This window comes from Acomys russatus, chromosome 25, assembly GCF_903995435.1.
Source record: "Acomys russatus chromosome 25, mAcoRus1.1, whole genome shotgun sequence".
Taxonomy (NCBI): domain Eukaryota; kingdom Metazoa; phylum Chordata; class Mammalia; order Rodentia; family Muridae; genus Acomys; species Acomys russatus.
In genome coordinates, this window is record NC_067161.1 from 40689846 (window position 1) to 40714171 (window position 24326).

General features: G+C 49.6%; 1 protein-coding gene across 1 annotated transcript; it reads right to left on the bottom strand.

Annotated features, from left to right (window-relative positions):
- Positions 1–8693: 8693 nt before the first annotated feature.
- Positions 8694–22454, bottom strand: Flcn (folliculin). The gene is made up of 11 exons (XM_051167826.1): positions 22142–22454; positions 21775–21921; positions 20381–20602; positions 19474–19634; positions 17737–17828; positions 15741–15931; positions 12077–12190; positions 11429–11552; positions 10377–10508; positions 10187–10292; positions 8694–9074 (listed from the first exon to the last, which is right to left on the bottom strand). Exons 1-11 carry the CDS (start codon positions 22388–22390, stop codon positions 8873–8875), a joined length of 1740 nt encoding a protein of 579 aa, XP_051023783.1. The 5' UTR covers positions 22391–22454; the 3' UTR covers positions 8694–8872.
- Positions 22455–24326: the final 1872 nt, after the last annotated feature.

Consider the following 24326-nt stretch of genomic DNA (forward strand, 5'->3'; position numbering starts at 1 on the left):
GGGATTAAAGGCGTGCACCACCACGCCAGGCTCGTATTACCTTTTTAAAAAGTGCCTGAGCTTAAAAAAAAAAAAAAAAAAAGTGCCTGGGCTGAGCTGTAGAGATGGCTACTCTTCCAAAGGACCTGGGTTCAATTCCCAGCAACCACATGGTGGCAGCTCACAACTGTCTGTAACTCCAAGATCAGACACCCTCACACAGACATGCAGGCAAAACACCAACGCACATAAAATTTATAAATAATTTTTTAAGTGCCTGGGCCATCTGCATCATGGCGCACGTGGGCCCTGGGCAGGAATGTCAGGGCATCAGGTTGGCAGCAGGCTCTCCTATCTGTCTCACCTGTGGAGCCCTTTCCCTGCTCCTCCCCGCTTATATTTTGAGACAAGGTTTCTCTCTGAACCTGGACCTTGCCAGGTTAGGCTAGACTGCCTGTCCAGTGAGCTCAAGAGAGCCATCCTTCTCCACAGTGCTGGGGTTACAGATGTTCACCGCCACACCCATCCTTAATACAGGCGCTGGGCATCCAAACTGAGGACCTCATGTTTGCACGGCAAGCACTTTACAATGAGTCATCTCCCTGGCTCCAGATGCAGCGGACACTCCAAGAGTCAGCAAGGCGTGCACAGGTGAGCACGGATGACAACAGAAAACATCTGTGACTCCTTTGGAGTTTGTTTCCTGCCGCTTTGCAGGGATGGTTGATCATTTCTAGCTTTCTGGTGACATTTTTTGGGGGGGGGTCTCACGTACACCTTATCTACTACAAAAAGAGACCATTTGCCTTCTTTTCCTGTTTCCCCTTAATTTCTGTCTCTTGTCTGACAGCTCTAGCTAGAGTTCCAAGCATTATATTGAAAAGAAATGGGGCTAAGAATACCCTGTCCTGATTTTAATGGGATTTTCTCCAATTAGCATATTGTTGCTTGTGGTCAACAGGAGGGAATTCATGCATTGGACTGTGAGCCTAGCCAACTACCCAGGGCTGGGTAGGTCATAGGCCCTAGGGAAGGACCTGCTTACTGACGATTTCCTAAGCCAATATAATTTCTGTTTTCTAGAAACCTCTATCCACAGAGGAGTGACGCTCTCACCCCCTTATTACCCCCCCTCATTTTTTTAACAGATGAAGATGATTACAGTGATCCACAGCTGATCACACTGCAGAGCATTAGTGACTGTGGGGACGGCATCATCAGCTCTCCAGATCCAGCGGCAAGCACTCTTGTCCACCCCCAACTGGAACATCTGCAGTGTAGCCCCTACACCTAAGGCTAAGCATTACGGAAGAGGGGGTGGAGACCGTGTGAGCCTGGAGCTCAGGATACCCGATGTTAGACAGCATGCCCCAGACAAGACAGGGGAGATGCACCCATGAACCATCAGCCATGGCCTGAACAAGACCAACCGAATGATGATAGCATGAAAAGCAAGGCAGGTGTGGTGGCGCATGCTTTTAATCCTGGCAGAGGCAGAAAATCTCTGTGGGTTCCTAGGCCAGCCTGGTCTATAAAGTGAGTCTAGGACAGCTAGGGCTATTACACAGAGAAACCCTGTCTTGAAAAACAAAAGTAAAAAATAAAAACAAAAATATAGCTCATACAATTATAAAAATAAGTCTTGCCCGGCGTGGTGGCGCACGCCTTTAATCCCAGCACTCGGGAGGCAGAGGCAGGTGGATCGCTGTGAGTTCGAGGCCAGCCTGGTCTACAAAGTGAGTCCAGGATGGCCAAGGCTACACAGAGAAACCCCGTCTCGAGAAACCAAAAAAAAAAAGTCTTAAAAATTATTTTGGATCATAGTTCTAGAGGCTGGGAAGACCCAGGGTATAACAGAAGCTTCTGGAAAAGGCCCCTGTTACGGTGGAAACAGAGCAGCAAGTAGGTCCACATGGAAGAAGACAGACTTGGGAGTCCAGACTCCCTTCTCTGACAGCTTGCTTCTGAAAACTCCCTTAAAACATCCCTTCTTGCCGGGCATGGTGGCGCACACCTTTAATCCCAGCACTTGGGAGGCAGAGACAGGCGGATCGCTGTGAGTTCGAGGCCAGCCTGGTCTACAAAGTGAGTCCAGGACAGTCAAGGCTACACAGAGAGACCCTGTCTTGAAAAACCAAAACCAAAACCAACCAACCAACCAAACAAACAAACAAAAAACCTTCTCTGCCCAAAGACTTCACACATTGAAAGGACCTCCAAGGACACAAGATATCCCAAGACCAAGTTCTCAGCACAAGGGAGACTGATTTACCCTGAAGGGGCAAAGGCAAGGACTGAGGGACAAAGGAAAGAAACAAGAGGACACAGGACTGCATCCGGACAGAGACAGACGTAGCCTATAGGCAAATGGCTGTATAGAAAGGAAAAAGGGACCCGCCACCACCACCATCCCCACAACCCCCTCTCCCGTGTTAGGATGAGGTGTTTAATTTTGATTTGACAGGATAATTAGGTGAGCCTAAAAGGGGGCTTTTGACTGCTGGACTTCAATACTTCTGATAGCTGGGCCTTGGTAGTCAGCCTCAGAGGGAAGAAGTGGCCAAATAGAGGAATAGGCCTTTGTGGCTAGCTTCTAAGAATGTAACCTAGTGGGGCTGGAGAGATGGCTCAGAGGTTAAGGGCATTGACTGCCCTTCCAAAGGTCCTGAGTTCAATTCCCAGCAACCATCTGTAATGAGGATCTGGTGCCCTCTTCTGGCCTGCAGGTGTACATGCAAGCTAGACACAGTATGCATAATAAATAAATAAATAAGAGATGGCTCAGTGGCTAAGGGTTTGGCCTGCTCTTGCAGAAGACCAGAGTTCGATTCCTAGAACCACATCAGGTGGCTCACAAATACCTGAAGCTGCTGCTCCTGGGACAGCTGATGTCTCTGACTCTCATGGGTGCTTACACTTATGTGCACATACCAACACAGTACACACAGTTAAACAATAAGAAAATAAAATCTTAAAATAATTAAAAAATAAGAAAATAAAATATTTTTTGTTTGTTTGTTTGTTTTTTTTTTTCGAGACAGGGTTTCTCTGTGTAGCCTTGACTGTCCTGGACTCACTTTGTAGACCAGGCTGGCCTCAAACTCACAGAGAGTTCGAGGAGCCTGCCTCTGCCTCCTGAGTGCTGGGATTAAAGGCGTGTGCCACCATGCCCAGATGGTGACATTATTCTTGGGGGGGAGATACAAATAAACACTTACTCAGCCCAAATACGGAACTGACAACAGGTCCAAGTATGGCTACCACCACTGGATACCCCCAGTAGATAGATACAAGGCCATCCACTGGATACCATCCAGGGTGAAACAATGAGTTTTACTTATGGAGTTGCTTATGGAATGTGAGTAAGAGGGTCCTTACAGTAGCAGAAATGACTCGAAGACAGGTGCATCGCCAAAGCCCAGCCCAGCACGGAAGAGAGCTCACAAAAGCCGGAGCCTGGAGCACACTGCACAGCCTGCAGGCAGCTTAGCACAAGCCCTCACAGCTGCTGGGGAGGCAGGAGCCTAGTGAGTCTGGTCGGCTCCGGGAGCACCGGAAGCTATTCAGTGTTTACTGCTCACAGAGCATGCCTGCAGGATGGAACCTCTCCGTACACCTGTCATTTCACCTCCCTGTAGAAACATCCCATCTTAATGAGCTTTTCCCTTAAAACATTCTGTTTTGCTTCCTTTTAACATCCTGTCTTAAAATATTCTGCAGTTTGGAGCTGGAGAGATGGCTCAACAGTTTATAAGCACTGGCTGCTCCAAAGGACCTGGGTTCAATTCCCAGGAAGCACACGGCACTGACAACCGTCTACAACTTCAGCTCCAGGAGATCTGATGCGCAGGAGAGGATGATGTATGGTGGGGGAAAAAATGCTGATGAGAAAAAAAATAAAGATTTTTAAAAAGATTTATTCATTTTTATTTGTTTGTTTGGGTATATTAGTGTTCTATCTGCATGTACACCTGCAGGCCAGAAGAGGGCATTAGAAGGTATAGATGGTTGTGAGCCACCATGTGGTTTCTGGGAATTGAATTCAGGACCTCTGGAAGAGCAAACAGTGTTCTTAACTGCTGAGCCATTTCTCCAGCCCCATTTTAATTTTTATTATTTTATTTTTTATTTTTTCATTTTCATTTGTATTGGTGTTTTGCCTGCATGTCTGTGTGAAAGTGCCAGATCCTTTGGAACTGGAGTTCTAAGTAGTTATAAGCTGCCATGTGGGTGCTGAGAATTGAACTTGGGTCCTTTGGAAGAGCAGCCAGTGCTCTCCAGCCCCTCAAAAACTTTTCTTTTCAGCTGAGTGTGGTAGCCTTTAATCTCAGCAGCTGGGAGGCAAAGGCAGGTTGATCTCTATGAGTTTGAGGCCAGCCTGGTCTACAAAGTGAGTCCAGGACAGCCAAGGCTACACAGAGAAACCTTGTACCAAAAAAATATTTTTTTTAAATAAAAAAGAGCAGCCAGGCATGGTGGCACACATCTTTAATCTCAGGATTTGGGAGGCAGACACAGACAGACTGCTGTGAGTTCAAGGCCAGCATGGTCTACAAACTAAGTCCAAGACAGCCAAGGATAGACAGAGAAACCCTATTCTAGAAACATCAAAATAAAATAAAATAAAATAAAGAAGTTAGGTTCCAAGCAAACTAAGTCCAAGACAGCCAAGGATAGACAGAGAAACCTTATTCTAGAAACATCAAAATAAAATAAAATAAAGAAGTTAGGTTCCAAGCAGAGCTGGGCAGTGGTGGCACATGCCTTTAGTGCCAGCACTCTGGAAGAGGAGGCAGGCGGATCTCTGAGTTTGAGACCAATCTGGTCTACAGAGTTGAGTTCCAGGGCAGATAATGAGACCCTGTCTCAAGAAAGAGAGAGACAGAGAGAGAGAGACTGAGAGAGAGAGAGAGAGAGACAGAGAGAGAGAGAGAAGCAAAGCAAAAAATTTTAGTTCCTTTAAAATATCCAAGTCTCAGGGCTGGAGAGATGGCTCCGTGGGTAGGAGCACTGGCTGCTCTTTCACAGAACCCAGGCTCAATTCCCAGCACCCATATGACAGCTCACAATTATCTGTAAGTCCAGTTCCTGGGGTCTAACACCATCACATAGACACACACGCGCACGCAAAACACCGATGAACATAAAATTAAAATAAAGTTATATATTTAAAAAGGCTAAACTGGGCGTGGTAGTGCATGCCTGTAGTCCCAGCATTCAGGAGGCAGAGGCAGGCAGATTGCTGTGAGTTCGAGGCCAGCCTGATCTACAAAGCGAGTCCAGGACAGCCAAGGATACACAGAGAAATCCTGTCTTGAAAAACAAAACAAGTAAAAAAGAAAAAAGAAAAAGATCCACCTGCCTCTGCCTCCCAAGTACTGGCATTAAAGGCGAGTGCCACTATGCCCGGCCTAAGAAAAATCTCTTTTAAAAGTTCAGAATCTCGGGCTGGAGAGATGGCTCCGTGGTTGGGAGCACTGCCTGCTCTTCCAGAGGACCCTGGTTCAATTCCCAGCACCCACATGGCAGCTCACAGCTGTCTGTAACTCCAAGACCTGACACCTCTACACCAACACATGCACATAAATTAAAATTAAATCAAATATTTTTTTAAAGTTCAGAATCTCTTAACCGTGGGCTCCTGTAAAAATCAACGGTTAAATACCTTCTTACTTCAAGAGGGAAGAACTGGGGCACAGTCACAATCTGAATAAAGCAAAACCAAACTCCAATCCAATGTCCAACATCTGGAATTCAGTGATCAGCTGGGCTCCTCCAAAGCACTGGGTCACTTCTCAGCCCTGCCACCTTGCAGCACACACAGTTTGGGTTTCCTAGCTCAGGCCAGCTCTACTGCCTGCTACTGTCCTTGTCACTTACTCCACAGTACTGGCACCTCCAAAATGCTGGGGACCCTTGTTGCAACTGGGTTGCACTTTTATCAGTAGCCTCTCCTGGGCTGTCTTTGAGGGACTACAGCCCTGCCACACAGGGCCAAGATTCCTCATGGCCCCTTCATGCCTTCCAACCCGGCACCCCCGGGTGACTCCTACACACTACCAAATTCCTCTGAGAGCATGAGCTGGGCCCCTTGGTGGCCTCTGGGTGTGCTATCTCTGAGGAAACACTTGCCACATTTCTCCTCAGTGATGCTAGCTCAGCGCCAGCTGACCAACATCACCTGTCCTAGTAAAACACTGGTTTCACTTTAGTGGTATCTTCTAGCTTGTTAATCCCAGCTGACCCTTTAGCCACAGCTAACCAGAGCCACAGACTCAAAACAGAAAGTGGCTCTGATAGAATCATTCAGGGACTCTCCGGCTTTCCTCGGAGACTTCACAAGCCAGGCTCCAGTGTCTGCATCACTCTTAACCATCCTCATCTCCCAAGCTCCCACAGAACAGCTCACCAAGGCAGTGTCTTCTTCTGGCCCAAAGTTCCAAAGTCCTTCCAGAATCCTCCCCAAAACATGTGGTCACGTACCAGTCCCTGTCCTAGTTAGGGTTACTATTGCTGTGATGAAACACCATGGCCACAGCACTATGAGGAGCAAAGGGTTTGTTTGGCTAACCCTTCCACATTACTGTTCATCATGGGAGGTCAGGACAGGACCTCAAACCTTACGGCGAGAACTGAAGGAAGGCCATGGAGGAACGATGCCTACTGGCTTGCTCCCCACGGCTTGCTCAGCCTGCTTTCTTATAAACCCCAGGACCACCTGCCCCACCCACAAGGGCCAGGGACCCTCCCTGATCAATCGATCACTAATTAAGAAAATACTCTACAGGCTGCCTACAGCCAGGTCTCATGGAGGTGTTTTCTCAGTTGAGGTTCCCTCCCCTCGGATAATTCTAGCTTGTGTCAAGTGGACATAAAACTAGGCAGCACATACACATTCTGATTGCTGAGTCAATCTTTAAGAATGAGACTGTCCAGGACTTGGGAGGCAGAGGCAGGCGGACCACTGTGAGTTCGAGGCCAGCCTGGTCTACAAAGTGAGTCCAGGATAGTCAAGGCTACACAGAGAAACAGAGAAACCCTGTCTCAAAAAAAAAAAAACCAAAAAAAAAAAAAAAAAAAAAGACTGTCACTCAGGGAGGCAGAGGCAGGTGAATCACTGTGAGTTGGAGGCCAGCCTGTTCTATAAAGTGAGTCCAGGACAGCCAGGGATACACACATAGAAACTCTGTCTCAAAACACCCCCAAAACAACAAAAACAAAGAATCAGACTGTTTTCAAGGGGCAGGTCCACAGTGGACCACACTTAGCATCCTGTCCTTTGTCCCTAGTGATGCGGTAGGCCTTACTCTGATGGGAACACAGGGTACATTTCTTCCTGTGAAGTGAATGCAGACCTACCTCGGGTTGAGTTCCTGCTTACTAAGGGGGTGGCACAAACCTTTAATCCCAGCACTAGGGAGGCAGAGGCAGGTGGAGTGCTCTGAGTTCAAGGCCAGCCTGGTCTACAAATTGAGTCCAGGACAGCCAGGGCTACAGAGAAATCCTGTCTCAAAAAACAAACAAAGAAACAAAGAAAACAAAAACAACAACAACAAAACAAACAAAAGCCAAAACCAAACCTAAAACCCAAAGATGTAGTCGGCAATTTACAAAAATACAGATTTATTGTATTTCAATGTTCTTGCAACTGTACAGAGATCAAGACACATAAACTTAGTCTTCATGTTAAATATAAACAAACACCAAAAATATAAAAACAAACCCAGAAAGCTTTCAGGAAATCCTCCCAAGCTGTGTCCTTATTAAATAAACCTGCAATGGTGGGATACGATCTGTCTTTTTTTGTTGTTGCTGGGTTGTTGGGATTTTTGTGTGTGTGTGTGTGACAGGGTTTCTCTGCGTAGCCTGGGCCGTCCTGGATTTTCTCTGTAGACCAGGCTGGCCTCGAACTCACAGCGCTCCCCTGCCTCTGCCTCCCGAGTGCTGGGATTAAAGGCATGTGCCACCACACGCCCGGCACAGATGATCTGTTTTAAGACAGTCACGATCTACAGTCACTGGTTAATGCTGTAGCTACAACAGGGAAGAAAGCAATGTAAAGTTATGATAGCTCAGTTCTGTAATCTCAGCACTTGGGAAGCTGGGGCAGGAGGATTGCTACGAGTCTGCAACTAGCCTAGGCCACACTCTGAGTTCTAAACCAGGTGTAATAAAACAGAATACAGAATATAGAATAAAACCCTGACTCAAAAACTAAAACAGGGGCCGGGCGTGGTGGAGCACGCCTTTAATCCCAGCACTTGGGAGGCAGAAGCAGGCAGATCGCTGTGAGGCCAGCTTAGTCTACAAAGCAAGTCCAGGACAGCCAAGGCTACACAGAGAAACCTGTCTCAAAAAAACAAAACAAAAAACCCCCAAAACAAAAAAACCAACCCCTCCCCCCAAAAACAAACAAACAAACAAAAAACCTAAAACAAAACAAAACCAAAAACCCAGCCATGAACTTGATGCAGCTGCCAGCTGGCAAGCTGAGCAGAGGCCATGGGTGTGCACATGACCTGAGGCCATCACGCCGAAGATAAGCAAGCTAGGATGCTTGCTGCCTTCCATGGTGGCCAGGGTGGTCCTAACACTGTGAGGGCGCGCTATACAAGGAACAACCTCAGAGGCAGGCCGACCTGACTCCTCTCAGTTCCCGGCCTTTGTCCTTAAGACGCACAGAGCACAGCTTGCCAGTCCCTGGCAGGGCAGTAGGATGCAGAGGGACCACTGTCCTTTGTCCCCTATATTTCAACAGCTATGGGATGACAGAGCCTCACAAGAGGGCGAAGCCAAGCGCAGAAGCCTTCATTCCTCCAACGGTCAGAAAGCCAAGGGCGGTGTCCCGCACAGGCATGGGATGCCCAGTACCTTCCACAAGGTGCTGTCGGAGTCAGGTCCGTGCCTCTGAAGCTGTGGGGCTGCGGACTGTGGACATGAGGTGGGACTTGTAGGTTTTGCTCAGGCCAGTCATCCAGAACTTGAGCAGCTTGACGTTGTCCTCCTCTGAGGCACCTAGGACGCTCAGCAGCCTCTGTGTGTCCTCCTTGGGACGGCTGTCCACCTTGGTGAATTTAAACAGGACTTTCACTTTGCTGCAGAAAACAAAAACCAACACTTAGACCTGGCGCCCAATCGACAAGCTCTACCCATGGGGCCCAAATTCCACACCAGTGAGAGCTCTGCGGCCCCCGCTGGAGTTCCTTCACACAGAGGAAGGGCGCGGAGCTGCGGCACAGCGTGCTTAGGGCCTCGCCTGAAGAAGGCCAGGCTACCACCATGGCAAAAAGAGAATGGTGTCCCACAGTCCCAGCTACTCAGGGGGCTGAAGCGGGGCAGGGGCGGGGGGGAGGAGGAATTCCTTGAGCCCAGGGAGTTCAAGGCCAGCTTGGATAAGACAGGAGAACCTTCTCAGAAAAGAGGAGAAATGAAGAAATGCTGCTCCTGGTTTTGCGGCATTATTTGAAACCAGGAAAATGTTCAACTAGTTCAGTTAATGTGATAAAACTACCATTAAGGCTTAAGGCATAGGAAACAAGTAATGTTCATTTATAAAGCCGTTAAAAGTGGCTGCCCGGCCGCACCTACTGAGCCTGTGCCTAGGTCGGCCGCCTAGTACCCTCCAGCCCTCCAAAACTAAAAGGGAATTAAGGGATGAAGAAAAGCTCTGTGGTTTCACACGCTCCTCTTTCACTTGACCAGTATCAAACCTCAGCAGCTGCTCCCACCTGCTGAGACATAGGGTCCAGGGCAAGACACAGCAGATCACTTCCCAAGTCACCAAACTCCTAGGTAGCAGGGCTGGTGTCTGAACTCCACTCTCACAGGCTCCTATGGGCCACAGCCTGGCCTCTTTTGTTTGTTTTGTTTTGTTTTTCCAGACAGGGTTTCTCTCTCTGTCCTGGAATTCTGTCTCTCTGTAGACCAGGCTGGCCTCGAACTCACAGAGATCCACATGCTTTTGTCTCCTGAGTGCTAGGATTAAAGGTGTGTGTTACCGCCGCCTGGTACTTGGCCTCTTTAACAAACACCTGATTTTTGGCATGAGAGCACACTGACAGAGCTGTCCCCACCACACCGCTACAAACACACACTCACACAGACACACATACACTCACACACAAAGATACAGATAACAGATACACACACACACACACACACACACACACGAAGCCGGGGAAGCTTTCAAGGCAAGGCTGGGGCTTACTTCATCCACTCTTCCTTGAGACAGATGAGGCACTGGTCCACCACATCCACAGACAGATTCTGGTTTGTCAGAGCTGCTTCGATCTTATTCAGGATGGTGGGCCCAACTGGGGATATGAACACTGGGTGAGGAAGCGCTTTGGTGGCCCAGCCCCACCCCTGTGAATGGGGACAGCAGCAGCAGCACCCACCTCTGTCTGCGGCCACAGGACTCCCACTGGTCACCACAAACTCGTACTTGCTGAGGGACTGGTCATCCTCGCACCCAGACGGGTGGAGGTTTGAGCGCGTGGCCGGGAGCACCTCCACAACAACTGCGAACTCTGTAGCAACAAGCGCACACTATCTTGTGAAGTGTTCCTGGACCCAACTGCAAGGCCCGCCCCCCAGGCATACACTGCCAGGGACAGGCCTCCCGTGAGTGAAGATGCTTAATGCCTTTTGCAGCTTATACATTAACTGAGTTAAGGGCTAATTCTCCCCTCAGCTAAATTAGGAATAACTTTTACACTACAACGAACACAAACCCCTTAAGTTCATTCATTCAAAGCAACTATCTGTGAAGGGCTCCACTCTGTCCTATAAATCAGCGGCTCTCAGCCTGTGGGGTGCGACCCCGTGGGATAGAACAACCCTTTCACAGGGGTCGCCTGAGACCATCGGAAAACACATATTTACACTACGATTCATAATAGTATCAAAATTACAGTTATGAAGTAGCAATGAAAATAATTTTATGGCCGGGTGTAGTGGCACATGCCTTTAATCCCAGCACTCGGGAGGCAGAGGCAGGTGGATCTCTGTGAGTTCGAGGCCAGCCTGGTCTACAAAGTGAGTCCAAGACAGCCAAGGGTACACAGTAAGAAACCCTGTCTCAAAAAACCTAAAAAAAAAAAAAAAAGAATTTTATGGTTGGGGAGGTCACCACAACAAGAGGAACTGTATTAAAGGGTGGCAGCATTAGGAGGGTTGAGAACCAGTGTTGTAGATGGACACTGCCTTGAGGGTTCAGCGGCCACACAGACACACAGCTAGTGGCATGGGGACTTGACAGCCAAACACCTCTGCAGACTAGAACCATGCAAACACAAGGCATTGCTCCAAGGGCTCAGGACACCCCCAACAGGCCCATCTGGGACTGCCGTGCCCTAAAACCTGTGATTTGGATCTAGGTGCGCCTCCAGGCTGGATACAGGAGCCTTTCAGGGCAGCAGCCAGGACACGTCTCAAAGCAGGTACTTGCCTGAGGCCAGCACATGAGCAGGGACAGTCACGGAAGGGCTGAGCCCCAGAAAGTTGCAGCGATAGGCCTCTTCATACTGGCTGCTGTATGGGATGATTCGGACACAGCCGACAGGCAGCATGGTCTGTGGAGAACAGGGCAGCTCAGAATCCACTACGAAGCGCCCTCTGCTCCTCAGCCTTCCTCCTTAGTGCGTCCCTGGTCCCTCAGTCCACATGTGGCCTCCCACCAGGATGCCCCCAGTTTCTCTGGCCCTGGCTCTCAGTCACATAGCAGTGCTGACATGCGCTGTCTCTTCCAGTCTCCTTGTCCGCTCAGATGCTCACTGCACAGAGAGGCACTTGTGGGTTCTGGCAGGCAGCAGCAGGCTGTGAGTTGCTCCTACACCAGCACCCCAACCTAAGAACACCCATGCAGCATCAAGTGGCAGCATTTGCCCAGATAACTTCTCAGAAGAATTTCCAGACGAAGGAAGGGGAGACAGTGTAGCTGTCAGTAGTGACAGTACAGGTTCCTTCCATGGGAGTGCTGATGCCTGACCATTTTCACCAGGCAAAAAAAAAAAAAAATTGATTTCTGGGGCTCTGCATTGGTACCCCTGATATTCTGCCCCAAGTCAAACATTAGCACATAGGGAAAGGGTCTCACCCGGAGGACTTCAAACGCTGAATGGACAAGGTTCACATCTCTGCTTTTCCAGATCACCTGATTTCCCATGAGGACATGCCAGGCCAACATGCGAAAAGATGGAGCACCCAAGACCTGAAATACAGAACATAGTTCTTTAGGCATCTTATAGGAGCCAATCAAAACTGTATGGTCAGAGACTACAATCTCTTTACAAAAGAAGATCAGAGTTAGCAAAGGGAAAGTCACTTTGCTTCTTAGGGAAATGGTGACCTGCCCAAGGCTGACAGGGGACCAGAGAAGTAGCCAGATTCCAAAGGTCTTATAGTCTTTTTTTTTTTTTTTTTTTGGTTTTTCGAGACAGGGTTTCTCTGTGTAGCCTTGGCTGTCCTGGACTTTTGTAGACCAGGCTGGCCTCGAACTCACAGCGATACGCCTACCTCTGCCTCCTGAGTGCTGGGATTAAAGGCGTGCACCACCACACCCAGCGGTCTTATGGTCTTAACATACCTCCCACAACTCTACTTTGAAAAATAAGAAGCAAGCCGAGCGAGTGGTGGTGGTACACACTTTTAATTCCAGCACTCAGGAGGCAGAGGCAGGTGGATCTCTGTGAGTTTGAGGTCAGCCTGGTTTACAGTGAGAGCTCCAGGGCAGCCAGGGTTATACAGGGAAACACTGTCTCAGAAAAAAAAAAAAAAAACTGAAGCAAATGGTATTTACCTTTTGTAGCTGTCACCCTCTCTAGACACACTGTCCTGCTGGAGTGTTTGGAATGACATCTGCCTCACCTGGATGCACCAGGAGGCATGAGGACTCTGTCTCTGTCACCAGGTGCACCCTCGTCCTAGCGCTCGCCCAGGCCAGCTGCCCGGGGACCTTGTTTAGAGCTACAGTTCCTCAGGTGCTGAGGCCTTCAAAGGATCAGGCCCGCTTTCTGGTTGTGGTATCTTTGTACTTTAATCCAAAACTCTCTCCTCTCTGCCTGCCACGCACTCCTGCAACACTGACAGGTGGAGCCTGTTTTTTCTTGGGGCCAAACAGTGACTCCAAAACAAAGAAAACTAACAAAAACAGAGGCCACAATACAGTATCTTACAGAACTCAAGGCTGCAGTAGGAACCACAATTCCTGCTACTGTAACCTCATGAAGAATTAGCAAAACCAACTCAGCTCAGCACCAGGGAACAACTGTCTCCCAAGCAGAAACCCTAGGGCTGAAGGCATTTGCCTGGAGATCGAACTTAGTCTTTATGGTTGTCAGCAGGATCTCTACCCAGGGGGTCATCTCACTAGCCTCTCCACTCTTCAAAATGGAAATAATTTTTTGGCTGGTCAAATTAATACTCATTTTAAAAAGGGGGTGGGGTGGGATGGGGAGAGTGAGAGAGATGGCCCAGCAGGTTAAGAGAGGCTTTGCCATGAAAGCCTGGCAACCTGAGGTCAGTGTCTACACAGAACCTGCATAAAAAAACTAGCCTCTGAAGCCGGCTGTGGTGGCACACGTCCTTAATCCCAGCACTCGGGAGGTACAGGCAGGTGGATCGCTGTGAGTTCGAGGTCAGCCTGGTCTACAAAAGTCCAGGACAGCCAAGGCTACACAGAGAAACCCTGTCTCAAAAAACAAAACAAAACAAAAAACAGGCAAAGTGTTTGCATGCAGTCACTGCCACACCAGCGCCACAGCTCTCTAATGCCAGGGCCTCTGAGCTCCAGCCAAGGGAGAAGGGGGAGGTAAGGAGGTGCCCATATCATGGCTTTTTCTTTCTTTCAGAGCTGAGGAGCGAACCAAGGGCCACTGAGCTAAATCTCCAACCCCCATATCATGGCTTTTACAAAGCAGATGCCTGCAAATCCACCAGTGGTAAAACACCCAGGAAACAACCAGCTACAAACGCTGCTCGCAAGAGTGCGCCCTCTACTGGAGGGGTGAAGAAACCTCATTGTTTCAGGCCAGGCACTGAGGTACTCTCAGATGCTGTCAGAAGTCCACTGAACTCATTCGCAAGCCCCCCTTCCAGCATCTGGTGCGAGAAATTGCTCAGGACGTTAAAACAGATCTGCACTTCCAGAGGGCAGCTATTGGTGTTCTGCAGGAGGCAAGTGAAGCCTATCTGGTTGACCTTTTTGACGGTACCAACCTGTGTGCTATCCATGCCAAATGTGTTAACAATTATGCCAAAAGATATCCAGCTAGCATGCTACATACACACAGAACGTGCTTAAGAGTCCACTATGAGGGGAAACATTTCATTCTCAAATAATTTTTTTTCTCTCTTCTTCCTATTATCAGTAGTTCTGAATGTTAGATATTTTTCCCACAGGGTCAAAAGGTACTTAAGTATATGATTGTGAGAAATCAGGTATTGGCAGTTTTTCCATTTTCATTTGTGTGTGAATTTTTAATATAAATGCAAGGTGTAAAGCATCAATGCAAGCAAAATATTTCACTGAACACATTTCAACAGTTCAACTTTATACCAATTATAAATAAGCCTGTTAAAATTTTCTGGACAATGCCAGCATTTAGATTTATTTTTATTTTGTTTTTCCTCTGTGTAGCCTTGGCTGTCCTAGACTCACTTTGTAGACTATGTTGGCCCCGAATTCACAGAAATCCACCTGCCTCTGCCTCCTGAGCTCTGGGATTACAGGCACGTGCCACCACGCCTGGTTTTGGCTTTTTTGGTTTGAGACAAGGTTTCTTGCTTTGTAGATCAGGCTGGCCTTGAACTCACAGGGATACACCTGCCTCTGCCTCCAGAGTGCTGTCTTTTTTTTTTTTTTTGAAGGTGTATTTATTATTCATACAGTGTTCTGCCTATATGTACACCTGAGCCATCATGTGGTTGCTGGGAATTGAACTCAGGACAGAGCTCTTAACCTCTGAGCTGTCTCTCCAGCCCCTGGGATTTTTTTTTCTTTTTCTTAAATAAGTAAATCCCAGCACTCGGGAGGCAGAGGCAGGCAGATTGCTGTGAGTTTGAGGCCAGCCTGGTTTACAAAGCGAGTTTAGGAAAGCCAAGGCTACACAGAGAAACCCTGTCTTAAAAAACCAAAAAGAAAAAAAAAAGAAAAGAAAAAAAAGTAAGTAAATTTCTTATTGCAGCATTTTTAATCATATAGCAGATTCCATCCATTCACTACACTTTTCTGAGCTGTCCTACATGCAAGTCCATGTTGTCTGTCATCTGTGCCGTTCCTGTAAATTTAATACATTAATTATACACACACACATATATATTTAATATATGTATTTATATATGGCAAAGCATGGGGGCACGTGCTTGCTATCCTATAGCTGGAAAGGCTCGGGAGGCAGATCCCTGGGGTACACAAGCCAACTAGCCTATTTGACAAATCTCGGGCCAGTTAGGGACACTGTCTCAAAATATAACGTCAGCAGCACCCATAAGACTGACAATCTGGCCTCTACACACAAGTGCATACAGGAACATGCACCCATGTTTGTGAACACATATGGGAATGCACACAAGCACTGCCTATCCCGTCACTGAAAGGGTGCTGCTCTTGGAGCAAAGGCAGCTGGACATCCGCCCTGCCCTCAGCCACACACCCACGGAGAAATGCCCAGTGTTACCACTGCCTGTGGACGCGGAAGCTCAGACCTGGAGGTAAGGTATACTGGGCTCTTCTCAGTTAGGACTGCGTCCCGTCTGCTTACCTGTCTCATGTGTCGAAGGGACTTGAAGACAGAAAGCTTTGGGGACTTCCAGCTCCCACAGGCTGAGAGAACGGACGACTCTGTCGGGCAGCTGTTCAGCTCTCGCCCTTCAGCAGCATCGGGCATAGCAGGGGCTTTCTCCTCCTCTTCAGCCTCAGAATTGTCCCAACTTTCTGATTCTTCCTCTAAGTCTACAGGACAGAAAGACAGGACAGGTACAGACAAACAGGTGCTACAGCCTAGTTCTGTGACCATTTCTGCTTCAGGCACTACCAGATACACACACCACCAATTTCTGCTGTATCCCAGAGAGGCCTGGTGACTATATCCTGGGACTATGTGCTACTGACTGGGCATCTGGGGGTGGAGGAAGGAAGAGGTGGGCAGAAGAGACATATTGTAGATGGTTGTGAGCCACCATGTGGTTGCTGGGAATTGAACTCAGGACCTTTGGAAGAACAGACAGGGCTCTTAGCTGCTGAGCCATCTCTCCAGTCCCCCCCCTTTTAAAAAATAATTTATTTATTTTTATTTTTATGTGTATTGGTGTTTTTGCCTGCATATATGTCTGTGTAAGGGTGTCAGATCTCGGAGTTACAGACAGTTGTGAGCTGCCATGTGGGTGGGACTTCAACCTGGGTCCTTTGGAAGAGCAGTCAGTGCTCTTAACCGCTGAGCCATTTATCTCCATGCCCAGAAGAGACATCTTAGAAGCTCTTCCTGAAAGATGCTGGCCCTTCTCCACTGTCGGACAGCTCGGCTATGCCGTGCAGACAGCACGTATGTATCGGCCCTGCTTTGCCAGGGGCCAGTCCTTGTGCTCCACACTATTTCCCCCCATCTCCCCAGACCCAGACAAGACTCAGGCGTTTTAGTTCCGCTAGTCCTCATGGTGGAGCCTCATGGTAACATCTCTGCTGCGTGTGCCCTAAGTGCAGAGCCGGAATTGAAGCCAGTGCTCCCTGACTTGGAAGCACACCTGAGCAGCCCACACTCAGATTCACCGCAACACAGCTCAGCTAAACATGGCTGAGACCCCTTTTACGTCCCCACATCTCACTCTTCTCCCAGCAGACACATCCTCCCAAGACCTGACTCTGACCGCCTCTGCAGAGCCTTCATATTTGTGAGCCACACTATGCTAAAACGTTCTGTGACTGACTGATCCACGGGGACTGGAAAGCGACCCCAAGGTTGAGTTCACACACTTTTGAGTGTGTCTTGCTTTTGAGACCTTACTCCTGAATCTCTTCACCCCTGAGTACATAAAGACGTGCCGAGTGAGTGCTCAGCTAGTGACAACCTGGAAAGAACTCCAGCTACTTACGGCGGCGGAGGAGTGGGTGGCCCTGTTAGCAACAAACTGTGTACCATGTACGCAAGCGACCACTGCGTTTCTACCTCTCAGCCGTGGGGGAGGGGACGGGGGAAGAATGGGACAGGACTATGAACTCCAGAACTCAGCAAATAGTCTCTATGGGAGCCTAGTCAGAATTGAGGGCTGCAGCCCTGTACTGAGACCACCCTAGGAAGTCAAGTGCATAGGATTCTAAAGCCGAGGGGTAGAGATTCTAATCATGACGAAGGGATGATGTCGTCCAGTGATTTCCTCTGAACTAAAACACTCCCTCTAAGGAGGAGAAGAGAAGCTCATGAGATACAAGTCTCAGGAAGTTCCTGAAACAAACAAGGTTCACACTGCTTCTCTCCAAGGTTAGAGAGGCAAAAAACAATTGGAAGAAACGCTGGCAAGCAGAGCTGCCTGCAGGGGGCTCTCCAACCTGCTGATCTACCGGCAAGTCCTGCAGGGAGCTCCAGGGATCCCCAAGCCACTTGGGAACGGGCCACCAAGGTAGCACCAAGGAAGATGAGACAGAATCATAAAAAAATCACCAAGAGTATGGGATTGGTTGTCACAAAGGCCATCGTGCTCATTCACACCCACTCACTGTGGCAGTCACAAGCCAGGGGCCCAGCGGAGCTAAGAGAGCCTTACCAGCAAGCTTCTCCATCTGGACCAGGGTATCTTCTGTGGGCGCACCTTCCAAGAGCTTTTCTGTCAGCCGACTACCACATGCCTTCAGGAGCCTGGAGACGGATACAGTGCCAGCCATGAGGTGTCCCTGCCAAAGGGGAAACTGAACCCGAGGCTTATTGGGCCTTTGGCTCAACCCCAGCTCACAGAAAATGGCTTACACAAACATACGTGGGGCACCCCCCAGCACCACCACCGAGGACACCTTCTGTAACACATGAGCTTGCTCCTCCACTACAGGGGACGAGGAAGATAGGGTAGGGGAGTCTGAAGGAATGGGTTGTTTAGTCCCAATTCAGAAGCCAACTGTGAGACAGAAGGGGACACTGAACATAAGGAGGATACCAGGCCACGCCTTAGTTCTGCTGAGTGAGGTAACATCCTTATGGCTACATAATAGGTGGAAAAACACACCCCGAAACACTCTAGACAATTCTCAAAGGAAGAAACTACAAACGGCCAAGGAGTGTGTGAAAAAAAAGTATTCAACATTTTTTTATTCTTTTTTTTTTATTATTATTATTATTCACATTACATCTCGATTGTAATCCCCTCGCTCTTATCTTCCTGTTCCCATCCTCCCTTCCTCTTCTGCCCTATTCCCCTCCCCTGGACCCCTGACAGGTACCGTCCTCCTGCCCCACCGTCTGACCATAGCCTGTCAGGTCTCATCTGGATAGCCTGCTTCCCTTTCCTGTGTGCCCACATGGCCTCTCTGCCAAGGGGCAGCAATCAAATCTCAGGCACCAGTTCATGTCCGAGGCAGTAACACCCTTAACTGTCAGGGAAATATAAACTAAGACTACCTTGAGACTCTGTTTCACCTCGGTGAGTATTGTCTATCACCAAGAAAGCCAAGGGCGGGGCTAAAGGCACAGCCCAGCAATTAACAACATTTGTAGCTTTTACAGAGGACCCAGGTTCAGTTCCCAGTACCCACATAGTGGCTCACAACCATCTGTAACTGCAGTTCCCTAGGACCCAACTCCTAACCTCCACAGGCACCAGGCACACATGTAGGCAAAACACTCACACACCTACAATAAATCCAAAAAACAAAACAAAAAAACCAAGGCCAACAAATGCCGGCGAGGATGAGGACGACAGGGTGAGCATGCTAACTGGTGCAGCCACCTTGGAAATCAGTGGGGTTGGTTCCTCCGCAATGATGCCACTCCCAGGCATTCCCTGAAGGACTCTGAACGCCACACCAGAGCTTCTGCCATATCCCTAATGACTGCTGCACTAGTCACAGTGGCTAAGGAACAGACCCAGCCTAGATGCCCATCAGTAACAGCAAATGCTAGCGGGGGAAGAAGTACATCCCTACTAAGCTCAGGTCCTCTGGGCTCTGCAGGTACCATGTCCCTAGACTACTTACTCAGTTTGGGGAACAGGAGCTCTCCGCTCATAGCACACCTGTCCATCAGGCCTTCACTCCAGACACCAGCTGACTGCTCCCCACCAGCAATACCTCCCAGACCCAAGCCCAAGGCGCTAGCTACCTACCGGCTCAGGAGAGGCCTGTGCCGGAAACCTGCCGCCATCTCAGTTTGGTGGTCTTTGTTCAGACGAGAGAAGGGGCCTCTGAGTCACAGCAGACACACAGGTGCATACCAGCCAGCCCCACCGGGAGGCAAGTGGGTGACTCTGGGTTACTCTAATGGCTCACGGGTGCTGAGACCCAGGATTCATTACCAGGCGAAGGAGGTGTGCAGACACGCCCACAAGTTGTCGTCACTGGTCAAGGAGGTTAGAGAGCGGGCAGCGTTGCCGTTCCTCTGGTGCAGGAAGGGTGTGAAGGCGGTGTTCATCCTCTGGGCACGCTGTGGACATCCAAACTGCTCTGCCTCAAACACCTGCATGCGAAGGGTGGAGAAGTGAGCCTCTTCAGTAATGACTACCACCCCGTCTTCCCAGAGTCCCCCCACTCTGCTTTCCTGACTCGGAACACACGGTCCATGCCAGCAGCCCGACTGACCGAGAGGGATCAGTGCGTTCCTCTCCTCTCCCCTCCTAGCCTATGTGGGTTCTCAGACTCCCGCTGGGTCTTCCACCATTCTCGGCAGGTGGGAGATGGACACATGACTACATCACGTGTCACCAACCCCCCCCCCCCTCCATACCCTCCAGCCTCATTCTAACACGGTACAGCTGCCCCGCCTATCAAGATGAATGATGAACAAACAGCCTCCTCATCTACTGCGCATGCTCAGAGCATGGACGAGAAAAACAGGCCACGGAATCTAGGGGGTCTGTGACCAAAGCATGCCCGTGCTTATCAGCATGCTCTTTTACAGCCGGAGGGGGCGCCCTAATTGGAGGAGAGGGGTTACACAAGACTAGCAGACAGCTTGGGTCCTGAAGAGCAAAAGGAGTAAAGAAGCCAAGCAAGAGGCCAGAGGTTGAACAGTTGTTAAGACGACAGGCTGGAGGAGTGTCGGAAACGGGGGTGGGGGGGAGAGCAGGGGGGTGCACAGGCTGATTGGGGGGGGGGGGGAACACTGCGACTCAGGCCCCGTAGCAGAGGCAGCGCCAAGAGGACTGCAGCTGCTTGGGCACTCAGCGCCCATGTGCCCTCCCCGCGACCCACTTCAAGCATCACCTTGAGGGCCTTGCCCTGGAGCTCACAGATGATCCCACGGATCTTCCCCAGAAGGAAGGGCCAGGAGTTGATGAGGTAGATTCGGTCCATCATGATGGCGATGATGCTGTACCAGCGCTGGAAGCCTCTGGCCAGGCTGTCCTTGATGAAAAAGGTGTGGCTGAACACAAAGCCATGCTGTTCATCACCAAAGAAGATGGGGCCTTCACGACCGGGGCATACCTTTGGAGGGAGCCACAGTAACTTTAGCAAGAGTCCTAACTGCACCTCAAGCCTCTTGGGGCATCTTTTCCTGGTTTTAGTGGTGCTAGGGTGAGGGCTCGGGGTTGGGACAGAGCAGGCCAATGTCTGTCCTATCACTGGGCTGCACGAAATGTTCTAACTAGCTCTTCTGGACAGACCGGAGAGCCAGCAGATGCAATGGCTAACGCTGGGCCTGTGGAGTAAAACGGCACACTCTTTTAAATCACAAGAATGTGGTGTGTGGGTGTGTGTGGGGAGGGGGGCTACATACACAATGCAGGTGCTTTTGGAGGCAAAAGGTGTTGGATGCCCTGAGTTTGGAGTCACAGGAAGCTATGAGGCAGCCAGTGTGGGTGTAAGGAACTGAACTCAGGTCGTCTGTAATGGCAGTACACGGTCTTAAATGCTGAGCCAAGTCCCAGCACATCTTATTTCTGGAGAGTTCTTTGGTCTTCCCCTTTGCTGAACTTTGACTACTGTGCATGTGACATCTGGCTGCTGCTAAGCATAGAACAGGAAATAGAAAGAGGTGTAAACAACAGTGAGAACACACAGCGCGAGGTCCAGCGACCGTACGAGGTGGAGAGGGGCCGTGAAGCTCAGAAGCTGGACTACATGCCGGTGTGACAGATCAAATCTAAGAGCGAAGTTCAGGAGCAAACCACTCTTTTTTGTTGTAGTTTTTGAACCTTTATTTTTATTTTCTGCTTATGAGTGTTTGCATGCAGTGTCCACAGAGGCCCCTGGGACTAGAGCTATAGACAGTTGTGAACCAACATGTGTGTGTTAGGATTGAACTTGGGTCTCTGCAAGAGCAGCAAGTGCTCTTAACCACTGAGCCATCTCTCCAGCCCAATGCATTCTTCAGAAGGTTCTAAGCAGAGTGGCTGTTGCTACAACTTGGTGCAATGAACTACACAGCCTAGGAACTGTCATATCTTAGGAACATGCCCGTTAAGAATGGACAAAAGAAAAAAGTGAGAAGTCAGCACTTATGTAGACAGCCAGAGTCCACAAGGACTCCCTCTTCAAGCTCTGACACTTGTAGCCATCCTCACACTGCAGTGACAAGGGAGCTCCTTGCTATCTACAAACAGCAATAGCCTTATACTCCTGTGCAGTTCCCACAGGCAGCCTGACCCCGGCCTTACCTCACAGCTCAGGCTCCGGACACAGGCCTGACGGACAATGCTGAAGAGCTGCGGGTGGTTGGGGTGCTGGTGGCTGACATACTTAATAGAGGTCTCTTTGTCATGACTGATATAGCCTGGGTGCCCCACAGCAAGTGACCGGCAGCCCTGCACATGAAGAAAGACAGGAAATCTCTTAGCTAGAAGCAGGCAACAAATCCAAATGCAGAAAACATGATCCTTTTTAGTTTTTAAAAGATTTATTTATTATTATGTATACAAAGCGAGTCCAGGACAGCCAGGACCTTAGGGGGGGATTCCCATGTTCCCCCTCCCCCACCTCTCATAGAAAGACTAAAACCATCTCATGGTCCCAAAGGACACTTGCCTCACACATGTCTGATTTCTTGGGTCCCGGGCTGCTGGAGTCGGTGCTGGCACCCTCGGCTGGGCTGTGGGCACGGACCCGGCTACTCATCTGGATGCCTCCCTCCTCTTCCTCAGCCTGCTCAACCTGGCCAGGACTGTCTCCACTTCCAGCACCCTGGGGCAGTGGAGCGTGTAGAACTTCCGTGCAGAAGAGAGTACGGGGGCCATGGAGCTCGCAGAAGTGGCAGAGAGCGACAATGGCATTCATGGTGCTTGGGAGTGCCAGAGGCCTGTAGGGTAGAGACACTTATATGTGGGCCTGTTCCTGTCCCATGCTGTGAAATCATGCCAAGGACTCTGACATACTGAGGCTGCAAAGATGGCCCCACCTGCCAGCACTGCAGAGCACCCAGTGTCGCCACAAGAAGGGCAGGAGATGGGGCTGGAGAGATGGCTCAGAGGTTAAGAGCGCTGACTGCTCTTCCAGAGGACTGGGGTTCAATTCCCAGCACCCACATGGCAGCTCACAACTGTCTGTAACTCCAATATCTGACACCCACAGACATACATGCAGGCAAAACACAAATGCACATAAAATAAAAATAAATAAATTATTAAAAAAAGAAAAGAAGGGCAGGAGATACACAAGTGGGACAGAAAGCTAGACAAGAGGAAGAAAAATGTGAATAAATTACCACACAGAAAGTACTTGATGGGACTGCAACAGGTCCAGGAAGCAAACGCATATTTGTAGGTGCCATGGGAATGACACTAAGAAACAGGACAGGCACCACCGAGGGCCCTGCATCTATCATCTCTCACCTACCAGGCAAGGTCTGAGTACTGGGATGCTTGGGATGGGGGGGGGGAGGGGGAGAGCTCATCTACAGAGATAAACACATCTCATTTCTGCACAGGGAGACTTGGGATGTGGCACTGCAGCACACACAGGCAACTCTGAGAGGAGGTAGGGTCAGAGGAGGGGTTGCCTACCTAGCTCCTGGTGGAGTGAAAGGAGCAGAGTGTGCCAGCCAAGCAAGTGGGCGGGGCCTGCGGGGGTTCAGAGATGGGCAGACCTGAGGGCAGAGACTGTGAACTCTTTGGCCGTAGCTGGGCCCCTGTTTGCTTTAGAAATGGCAAGGTTTGCAGGGCTCTGGTGAAGGTAAGGAAGCTCTGATCTTCATCTCTGAAGACTCCTGTGCAGAAGCCAGAAGGTACTGGATGACAGACCCACTGCCCACTGAAGAGAGACCGGGCACTGGCAGGAGACAGTTGACAGGCGGGGAGGCCAAACAGTACCAATGTTTCAAAAAAAAAAAAAAAAAAAAAAAAAAAAAAAAAGAGTAGCAGACTCTACTGGAGGGAAGAGAGAATGTGGATCATAAAGGAAGGACCAGGACGGGCTGAAGAGATGGCTCAGGGGTTAAGAGCACTGGCTGCTCTTCCAGAGGTCCTGAGTTCAATTCCCAGCAACCACATGGTGGCTCACAACCATCTATAGCGAGGTCTGGTGCCCTCTTCTGGCCTGCAGGTGTATGTACAGGCAGAGCACTATATACACAATACATAATCAATCTTTAAAAAAAAAAAAAAGACTAAAACAAACAAACAAAAAACTCCCCAAACTGACCCCCCGCAGAGCCATGTGAGGGTCACCCGACTAGCAGTCATGTGATTTCTAGAGGAGAGAGGAAAGAGTGGGTACTGGCGCTCCAGTGGAAGGGGCAGGACAAACCTGAAAGGGCTCTGGTGTCTGGGAAGTCCCAGCTGTGGGCAGGCAGCTGCAGCCAGCTTGGGTGGCTAAGGGGCATATGCTCCCTTCTTTTCAGCTAACCAGAAAAGGTATTAAAGATCAGAATGTCTTGAGGCCCTGACAGCAGAGGAGACCACAGCACCAAAGGCAGAAAGGCAGGGACAGCTGTAGCCAGCATACCTGACCCATGGACACTGTAGACCATACTGGCTGGCTGGCGAGAGGTTACAGTGGCCGGAGGGTTAGAGCAACCCTGTGTTCATCACACTCAGCATAGCCACAGTCACATGTGACGACTCAAGCTTTAAACTAACCAGAGGTAGCTGGGACGGTGGCCCACGCCTGTAATCCCAGCCCTTGGGAGGAGAATCAGCCAGCTTTAGTTGCATAGAATGTTCCAGGCCAGCCTGGGCTACATGATACATGAGGCACTGTCTCATAAACAGAGAAC